Source organism: Lutjanus erythropterus, chromosome 6, assembly GCF_056507025.1.
Source record: "Lutjanus erythropterus isolate fLutEry1 chromosome 6, fLutEry1.hap2, whole genome shotgun sequence".
Classification (NCBI taxonomy): Eukaryota; Metazoa; Chordata; class Actinopteri; order Lutjaniformes; family Lutjanidae; genus Lutjanus; species Lutjanus erythropterus.
This window is the reverse complement of record NC_139322.1, coordinates 15145932-15156156: the sequence shown is the minus strand read 5'-3', so window position 1 is coordinate 15156156 and position 10225 is coordinate 15145932. Positions and strand designations below refer to the sequence as shown.

Genomic DNA, 10225 nt, shown 5'->3' with positions numbered 1-10225 from the left:
ATAATTACTGTCATGTGCATCAGTGCATCATTAGAATTAGATGAGAGGAGAGAAGAGAGAGTGGGAGGGAAGGCAAGAGAGGGAACCAGCAGCCTGTTTGTGATTTAAACCGTTCAGAGTGGACAAACTACAAATGAAATTTCTTGAGCAATCCCAATTTATTTGCATCCGTGAAAGCCTTAATCCCTAACCACTGCATAATGCAGGGCTCGACTCATAGCCTTAAGTGTAATCAGAATCAGTGGGGCATACCGGTCGGAGCATGCTCTCTCCATCCAGCTCTCTTCTTTCATAGACGCAAATCCTAAACTTCAATCTGCAAGAGTAAGAAGTTCATATACATACATCATTAAGAAAACCCACAGCCATTGAAAATACCAAAATATTTTATTGAAAAGGCATGTTTTTCCCTTATAACAATATAAAAAATACATTCTCATGACTATACAACAGATGTACTGTTAGAAAACATACAGTATTCAGTATATAAGCCTGTGGAATGCACTTGTTGGCAGATGTATCTGGTCTTCGTGAATAACAACATTCTCCACTAGAGCAATTGATCATTTCAAGCAAAAATGTCAAACATTTGCTCATTCCAGACTCTTAAATTTAAGCTGCTGCTTGTCTTTGCCATTTATGACAGTAAATGAAGAGTCTTTGGGTTTTGGACTGTTGGTTGGACAAAAGAGGCAATCTGAAGACGTCACTTTGAGCTCTGGGAAATTGCGATGGGCATTTTTCACGATTTCTTGACATATTATAGGCTAAACGATTAATTGAGAAAATAATCAGGAGATTAATCAATGATGAAAATAAGCATAGTTGCGGCCCTGTTCTCTACATAACAAATAGATGTATGATGTAAAGTGTTTTTTAAATACATCTGTCATTATAGCAATATTTTTACACTTTACAGCCATGTTCCCTTTAAGCTCACTTTCAGCCCAAGGTAATCTGATCCTAATAATCCATTTGGGTTGATTGCCTGACGGTGCACTTTTCTTACACTCCATAATGACCAATGCACAAACGCTACAGGTTTTACTGCTCTTGAGAGGGAGCTGGAGGAGGAATAGCATGTAACACATTCATATTATTACAACAGATGTCTATGTATATTACAGTGGCAACGACGCTCCAATGCAAAAGAACAATGATGAAATGTCAGAACATCCGAAGGACAAAAAGATTAGCTAGAGGGTAAAAAAAAATTTAATATAGCTGCTGTAGTTTAAAGTAGATCAGTTTGGTTCATCAATGGGTCTGCGACAGTAAGGACAGCAGTTGTGTTGAAGCACCAGGAGCTCATAATCCTCACTGTGGAACATCTGCAAGAAAATACGGAGATAGGAACATTAGAACAGCCCAGAATAATCAGATGTACAGAAGATAACAGAAAAAAATCAGCTCCAGCATCATTACTGAAAGAAATAAAGACAGATAAACTGTGTCTCTGGTTCACACCAGGTGATATGAGCTGTGTGTCTTATAAACTCTGTACCTTGAAGCAGGTGGGGCACATGGTGATGCTCACATCGGGCAGCAGGGAGCGGAAGTATTCCCATTTGAGTGGCCGGGGCCAGCGTTTGATCAGGACATCCCTCCGACTCATGGAGCGCAGCACAGAGCGACTCACCTTGACAGGGACAAAGTTCGATCCCCCCTGCTGTTTGGACACACATGTGAACACACCCACATTCTATTATTGACCCCGTCCTTTCACCCTCTCCAGCTGGTTCACCCAGTTGGCGGAATATTAATCGCCTCATCTCATCTGTCCTTTTCTTACCTCGAAGCTCATTTTGGCTGTAAATGGGTCTTCCTCTATATCGTCCAAACCATCATCCATCCTCAAAGCCTGCAGCTCTGATTGGTGTTAATTAAGAACAAATAGCTCACGCATTCACACATTTCAGCATCATATTTTATATTGTGTGTGTGTTGTCTGTTTCAAAACAGGAAAAGCCCTCCTAAAATGATCCCTCGGAGACTATTCTGAAAGTGAGAGTGTTTAAAATGCCAATCAGTCGTGGCTGTCAATCACGTCGTGGTTCTGGAGGAACAGAGCAGACCTCAGTGCCCTTGAGTGTCTGCTGGCTAATGCAGGTTAATCCCTGCACCAGGGCTGTGGCTACGGCTCTCTGAGGGTTAGTGTCATTAAGATGAGACAGGAGAGCCTCGCTAACCCTATTAGCTCAAGAGCTAAGATGACTTAGCTCTGACAGCTTACCCACCAGCGCAGAATCGAGGCCAACGCAGACTAAACAGCTTCTTAGAACTGTCACAAGGCGGAGGGGGGGTCACGTGCTTCATTTCTAAGAGATGTGTTAGGGCAGGGACTCTCAACACCAGCAGAGAGAGGAGTTAATAATTCATACAAAGCATGTGAATCATCCAACACTCTCTGTGTGTAAATTCTTGTGCAGTTACACAGTGTAGATGACCAAAGGATACCTCCATTGTCCATATCGTGCCAGTGTGCGTCCCTCTGATCCGTGTGAGGGACTTCTAGGTCAATCAGAGACACGGCCTCTTCATCACTGATGCCCTCCTCCAGGTAGAATTGCACCAGGGGCAGCACCTCTGCACACGAGGAGACACGCTACATTAGAGACACAAATGGACTCCTCTGTGTGCTCAATCTGTTTGTGTGTCACTGACCATATGACGAAGCTGAGTAGATGAAAGGCTGCCTGCAGTTGATGCACACGCTCCCCTGGTTGTTCAGCAGGGGGTTGTTGGTGGAGCAGCGATAGCACATCATGCCCTCAATCAGGTCCTGCAGGAAACATATGGGAGGGACAGTTCACACGAAAATCAAAAAGATATACTTTTTCTCTTACCTGTGATGCTATTTATCCATCTATATTAGGGGATTTCAAAGACAGTCCGGCAAGAAAAAAACAGCACTTCAAAGACGACGTAGTGTAGCTTATCAGCCATTATATCACAGTAGATACCATATAAACTATTTTTTATTATATATTTTATTATTTTTATTATATATATTTATTTAGAAGATTTGAAAACGTAAATGATAGTTGTCAAGGCATAAAACCAATGATCTGTTGATTTTCACAAGTAAGACTTGATAGTCTAACAATGGCATAGCTGTCAGTGCAAAAATATATATGTTTAAACCAAAAGTCAAATTGAATCTTGGATTTGGATAATTGTGAAACCACCGAAACAAAACTTAAAAAAAAAAATCTGTCTGTCCTTTGTTAGTTTATGACTCTAGAAAAATGGGAAAAACAGTAAAATCCCCCAACACTGTATCTCTTTAACCAAATCAAACACATTTAGGCATTCTCTGTGATCTCATTTTGATAACTAATATAATAATACTACTAACACTAAAAATAATAGTATTTTTCACTTCCATTTTCTGAGCATTCCCTGAAACTGTTAGGGGTCCCCTGGGGAGGCCTGGGGAAAACCTCTGATCTACATTGTTTTGGTGTGAGTTGGTGAGTTTTGGAGATATCAGCCACAGAAATGTCAGCCTTCCCTTGAATATAATGGAACTAGATGGCACTCAGCTTGTGGTGCTCAGAGCATCAAAAAATATATTCAAAAACTCAACAGCAATGTCTCTTTCCTGAAATCACTACCCAGTTACTCAAGAGTATCCTAAGACCTTAATGTGAGCAGTTTCATGTAAGAACTATTTTATATCTTTCTAGGAAGCTACACCCACCAACTGTATCACATGTAGAAGGAAGTGTTCATCTACTCATGGATGAAAGGTCACGTCTCATATCCTGTTCCTGTGCTAGTTCCAACATTTGTGCCATCTAGTCATATCTACAACCAATATCTCCAAAAATCTATATCATGTGTCAAACTCAAGGCCGGAAAGAATAATTTGCACAATACAATTCTATGCTGCATTACAGAAATGCAGTGCCCATGAACTGCATGTCCCAGAATGCATCCTTATTCTGTTATCCACACACTGAAGGCGTTTAGCTGCTAGCAGCTAGACGTCAGTATTTCCTAGATAGCGTCTCAGTATTACACAGCTGTTTCCAGCAGTGGCACTCAAGCCGAGTAGTTGTAGCTTGTAATATTCATGGTAGAAGGAAAATGCTGTCATTTCATTTTGAGCAAATATACATTTTGGATTTGACACCTTGTTTGTAGGCTACACAAATTGAAACAACCCTTACTTTTATTTTAACTTTATTACTTACACTACTTTGTATATTTCTTTTTTCATAAACTGTATAATAGTTATACACTTGAGAGTGTGCTTATTGTTTTTCCTAAACCACTGTTTTCAGATGTGGTTCTTAATTATGAAGTTATTACTGAAACATTTAATCAAACACAGAGGAAATTACGTAGTACAGTATTAAAAGGATACATTTATATAGTCTTATATTTATAACCGTTCCTTTTTAGGACAACCATAATGCTGATGTGGCCAAAGATGAAACACTAATGTCGACACTACAGGGAAAAGGAAAATATGTCATTTTGATTTGGGGTTGAACCGTCCCTTTAAGATATATATTCTAGACCATAGAGTCGGGGTAACTCCTCTAGTATTAAGGGAGTATTTATGAATAATATTTCAGCACGAGCTGAATATACTAGCAGGTACATGCAGCTCTGAAACACACCTCGTTGTCGTGAAACGGTTTGGAGTGGATGGTGAGGCTGCCCAGCTCAATGGACTCCTGGAAGCGGGAGGGAATGTGCAGCTCCTGCAGCTTCTCGTAGGAATATCTGGCAAGTTTATATGCACCCAGTTTTCGACTCTGCTTCGCCAATGCGTACAGGGTGTTACTAATAATCAGGTCAAGGAATATAATGTAAGAAGAATAGTTGGCAGTCTAAATATAGGTTAGCTTCACTGGGATATTGATGTCTAGGTGTCTTATACAAAATTAGTTATTTTTCATGTTGAAAAAGATACACTTGTGTAAATTTATAAATAGGTATGATGGTATATTCCCTCATTTCTCATAATGAGTAGAACAACAGTTGAGCTGAGCCAGCAACATTGGCTTAATGCCCTGAAACTAATACCTCGGTGAGGGTGTTTGTGGGCTTGTGTGTGTATGTGTGCGTGTGCTTACACAGCCTGTGTGGCTGTTTTTGTGTTTGAGTTGAGGAAATTGTTGCTTATTTGTATTTATATGGAGACGGGTTGTTAAGAGAGCAGCTCGGTGAGTGGCAATGACAGGTCAATGAGTTGCAGCTGCAACAGCTCTACGCTGGCATTCCTCCATCACCTACAACTTAACACTACTCCTCTCCTTTCCTCTCCACTCAGCTCCTCTCCAGCTCCTCCCACACACCCAGTTCTGTTCCACGGCTGGGACTGTTGATAAATGTGTGTCCTCCTATTGTTTTACTCGTTTGGTGCAGCCTCTCTGTGACATTGTGTTTAATTGTTCAAACCGAGTCCAATGCAGCCCGGCTGAGTCTATAAATCTAAGTTCAAAGTTTCTGGAACACCTCAGTTTGGCCACAGAGGATCGCAGCTGCTCAGCCTGATTTCCTCCTCAGAGGCTGGGCTTTCCTTCCTCAAACTCTGCCTCCACTGTGTGGTGTGTGACCACATGGGTTTTCTGTGTGGCTGTGGGTGTGGGTGGCTTTGTGTGTGTATTTGTTCAAATTAAAGCACATTGTTTGGTGTGATTATGTATGTACACGTTATACACAAAGTTCAGCAATCAAAGCATTTGTTTAGATAACAGAGAATGTGCCTCTTGCTGGCATCGTCTCCTCCTCCCCATCATCACCTCTTCATTTCTCTCAGCAGCAGCATGGCTTCCGCAGTGGCGCCAACCCTTCCGTTTTCCCTCAACTTCTATCTCTTTTCCACCTCTTTATCATCAATGTCTCTGCCAGTCTTGATTTCAGATTGGCATGTTTGGTCTTCAGAGTTTTCCAGGCAGGAAGTGGCCCAAACAATACTTTATTCTAAAAATTGCTTGATATCTGTGTTAGGTCTACTTTCACAAATGGAAGGATACACTTTAGAAATGCCTGGTGGCACGTCCTTGGTGAGGTTGTTCAGGAGGAATCTGCAGATATTGAAGAGCGTCTCTGGCATGTGGGAACTGAAAGGCTCATCCTGAAAATGCAATCAGCAAAAAAAAGCGAGAGAGAGATAGAAAAATGGAAGGTAATTGTGATTATGTGATGATTATAAAATGAGAAAATGAATGATAGAAATTTGCAGGTCAGAGGAAACATCAGAGAGATTCAGCCACACATGTTTGAGCCTCGGTCAGCAGTCTGTTTTGCACCAAAATTGGCAGCTAGCAGGCATATCAATATGGTATGATGTGGGCGGCACTTAAACAAGAAGTGTGCAGGATTAACTAAAAGTTGCTTATTATTTATTAAAAAGTATTTACAGATCGGCCTCAGAATTGCGCTTCAGACCAAAGTTTTTAAACACAAGAGATAGGGTTGAATTAGTACTCAGTACATATTATCAAATTAAAATGTGGCAGTATACATATTCCTGAAGAAAAATCCTCATTAAATTGTTAATCCTTGCATGTGTTGTTCATTGATTCTATGAAGTAAATTTAAATGAATTTGTTTATGAAAAAAAATATTCTGTAATAGTTCTCTTACTCTTACTAAAGGCTGAGGCTGCTCTGTAAAAGTATTACTGTGTGTTATTAATATTAAATATAGCAACATCTGGTCAAACCATACTGATTTCAAGCTGAAATGAACGTCTGCTTAGCCCCGCCCACTTATGTATTAAGCACCACCCACATCTGCTAAAAGCCCGTCCCATTCCAATAATGGATACTGTCAGATTTTCCTCTGATGATTCTTGAGAAAAAGTATGTTATCTGTACCAGATACTTGTTTCAGTCGAGTACTCACTTAACCCCAATTTTCATAACAGACAGTGACTGGCTTTCAAATTTGTTACGTACCAAATTCTAGCTTGCCAGGGATGCATTTCAATCTCAGATTTTTGGTAAGTGCACAGACACCTCTCGGCTCAGTAGAGAAATGTGAAAACACCTCTTTAGTGAGAAACTTTGCGCAGATACAACCAAATATTGGCAAGGTCAGACATTTTAGGGGACATAAACATAAGAAAAACACATTTTTGAGTGGTGTGGATCTTTACAACTCCATCTCTCCTACTCCCCCTCTTAATTTTTTCCATCTTTTAACCTGGTCTAAAAGCTGCCTAACCCTTCACAGTGCCTCTTCTCACCTCCCAGGGCTCTGAAAGGGAGAGAGGAATTTGCTCAAGCAATCACTAACAGCGCCTTATCCCAAAAGTTGATAGTTCAAATCTATAGTGGCTGCCCATGAGAGTTAAAGTGAGATATCGAGGTTTCCTGCTCTGGTCTGGATCACGGCGATGCTTCAGTAATGCAGGGGTGTGACCACCGCCGAGCAAAAAGCTGAAACAACAAACTGAGGACACACTGACACAGGCCAGGTCACCCATATAGTGCTCGTAACGATGTATTGCTTGTTTGTAAGTAGGTTAGGGCTGGGTGGTGCTTGGAGAAGATCACTGATTAGGTAGTCATCATGATCAATCATGCAGCTGGTTACCATGGTGACAGGGGTCAGAGAGGTTTAAGGAAGTGAACCATCTGACTGCTGCATAAAGGGCACATCTGTCACTATCACTTATGTGTAGTATGTCAGATGTCCATCAGAAACTCTGCGTCAAATTTTTTATCATTAATCATTAACCAGACAAATTTAATACATATTACAGACACAGACATGATTCACTAATATACAGTCTCTATGTAGTCTTTTGTTGTTGTCCTGTCTCTTCTCTGTCTTGCTTTCTTTGTTACTTAAAGCTGGTGTCCAGGACTTTGACATATACAGTAAATGATGGTCGGCTACGTTCAAGCCAAGCAAGTTCACACAATGCTGGTTATCTCTCTGGTACACCGGAGGGGTTTTCCAGAGCTGTGCGAGGAGCAGCCATAGCGACGGAGCACGCCACAGAAACTAGAAGTAGTATGGCAGAGCCTATGTAGGAAAGATTTAAAGACCTTCAAAGAAAATATTATGATGCTTCAGATAAAAAAAGAAACTCGACATTTAGAAGAAGAATTTCAGTAAAAAAAATAAAGACTTCCACAGTGAGAGCAAACATGGATCACATTAGCGTAGTTTTTTTCTTGTTGGAGAGCGCTGAAAGAGAAAAACAACTGAGAGCAGACACATGTCACGTTACTGCTCTTGGACATGTTAGTATTTGTAAAATATTAGAAGTCGGCTCAATAGCTACTGCATTTTATAATGTCCTTAATTAATAAAGGATTATTGTGTTATAGCTGTATTTTTGTAATTATCTCTCACCTTTACCTCATGTTAACAGAGAACGTGTAAAGTCCTCTCACTGCCAAGAGGGGAGACAAAAGTTCTGCACTGCAGGTTTAATTCTTGATCTTAATTGGGATCATAAATAAACTCTTAATGTCAGGTCATGTGTAGTCAGAGCGGAAATTCAATCTACCTTTTCTTTTACACTGATTATCTACTCTTTTTTCCTCCATTGTCCCCTCTGAAGCTCAAAAAACAGCAATTACAATTCAAAGTTCACACTGCAAGTAAACAGGTGTGAAACTATTTCTGTTTCCGCCCTTCAAGTAACAGTGTGCCCATCATGTGGGTCTTCACGTCCGAAGTGGGGCTCATTTCCTTGCAGAGGGAAGAGACCGAGTGTACGGATTTAGTTTTTAAAAATTACAGTGTCCCTGTCTAAGTGTACCCCTCAACATAACTATACAATTTCAAACAGCACAATAATATTCTCTGAAAGCACTTGTGCTAATTACAGACAAAAAACAACGAGCTTTTAAAATACTTCACAGTGGTCGAGTCAACGAGCGTCTGCGGAGCAAACTCTGGAAGTGTGTGGTGGCTGACCTCCAGTAAGTAGCTCCTCTGAAAAGATTAATTTTAAACAAACGAAGTGTCAGACGTTTTTCTTTACTTCTACCACTCAACAGAACCAAACACATTCATAGACTTTGTTGCCGGCTCAGTCTTGTGAGTGAATGCAGCTGCTATGTTGGTACAGGGCAGCCGTGTCTCCAAATGCATATGTGCCTACAGAGGCAGGAGGTCTATGTTTTAGTAAAACCATCATAACTCGCTGAATCTTTTAACTAATTTTCAAGCAGTTTGCTTCGTTACAAATGTCAGATGTGTAATTATGACAGTTAAAAATGCTGTTTTTCATACCAAAATGTTTTGTTTTGTAGATGGTAACTAACATTTCTATAAACCTAACCTCTCCTGACATTTCTTTTCTTTCATTATTGTATTTTATTGTAGTTTTATGTGTGCAAATTAAAAAAAAATACAAATAATATAATATTCAAGATTAACTTACCTATATACTAAGTATATTCTTACTTTTCTTCCTGCATGTTAAATGGCCGTTGATGTAATTTTGTTTAGAGTTTTGGAAATAAATGCAAACTTAATTCATAAAAATTACATACTTGCAACAAACATTATGTTAAAGTATTATGTTTCTGGCAGACTTCAACAGTATTCTGGGTGGCACTTTTCTGCCCTTGGTCAGTCAATTTTTAAGTAGAACATTAGCAAAAAAGTTGAATAATGGCAGCTCCTGAGTCGTTCACAAGCTGATTAAATTCCCCCTCAGTGATCTCCACATGAACTCAGCACCCTCAACTCTCCTTTATTCATTTTACCTAAAAACCTCTCTGCATATCTTAATTTCTTCTCTACCCCGAGTCCCTTTTCTTTTTTGGTTGACATAATCTTACAGAGCCAGACCTCCTTCTTGTCAAACTCACAGCGGTCTGAAGAAATTTGAGCACAGAAGTTGATTAGAAATTGTGCAGAAACACAGAACGCCTGTCAGTATACTTCAAGCAAAAAAAAACAAAACTATATTATGAACATGAATGTGTTTGTATCCAAACAGAAATCTGACCACATGGTAAGCACTGCTTCCAGTAATCTGACAGCCAATCATATGGCTGTCTCATGATTTCTTAGGCTTCCTCCCACTTTTGTCTGGTCTGGCTATCAAAGATTAGGGCTGACAACAGTGGCGTGTTCTCACCGTGTAGCGCTGAATGGAACGATAGACATGGTAGAGCTCAGCAAGGTGCTGAAAACGTTCAAACTTCTTCAGCATTTCATCCCTCTGATCTTCGCTCTCTGATGCAGACAAACACAGGTGTGGCAAAAGGTTTAGTAAGAACCAATAAATGCA

At 40.1% G+C, this 10225-nt stretch overlaps 1 protein-coding gene across 1 annotated transcript in view; it reads right to left on the bottom strand.

Annotated features, from left to right (window-relative positions):
- Positions 1-368: 368 nt before the first annotated feature.
- Positions 369-10225, bottom strand: part of ift122 (intraflagellar transport 122 homolog (Chlamydomonas)) — a 40104-nt gene continuing 30247 nt past the window's right edge. Inside the window, exons 22-29 of the mRNA XM_084720774.1 lie at positions 10073-10170; positions 5994-6094; positions 4632-4797; positions 2665-2782; positions 2458-2586; positions 1793-1869; positions 1505-1669; positions 369-1331 (exon numbers count right to left, since the gene is read on the bottom strand). Coding sequence (XP_084576900.1) covers positions 1245-1331; positions 1505-1669; positions 1793-1869; positions 2458-2586; positions 2665-2782; positions 4632-4797; positions 5994-6094; positions 10073-10170 — 941 coding nt within the window. The 3' untranslated portion in view covers positions 369-1244. The remainder of the gene's footprint in view (positions 1332-1504; positions 1670-1792; positions 1870-2457; positions 2587-2664; positions 2783-4631; positions 4798-5993; positions 6095-10072; positions 10171-10225) is intronic.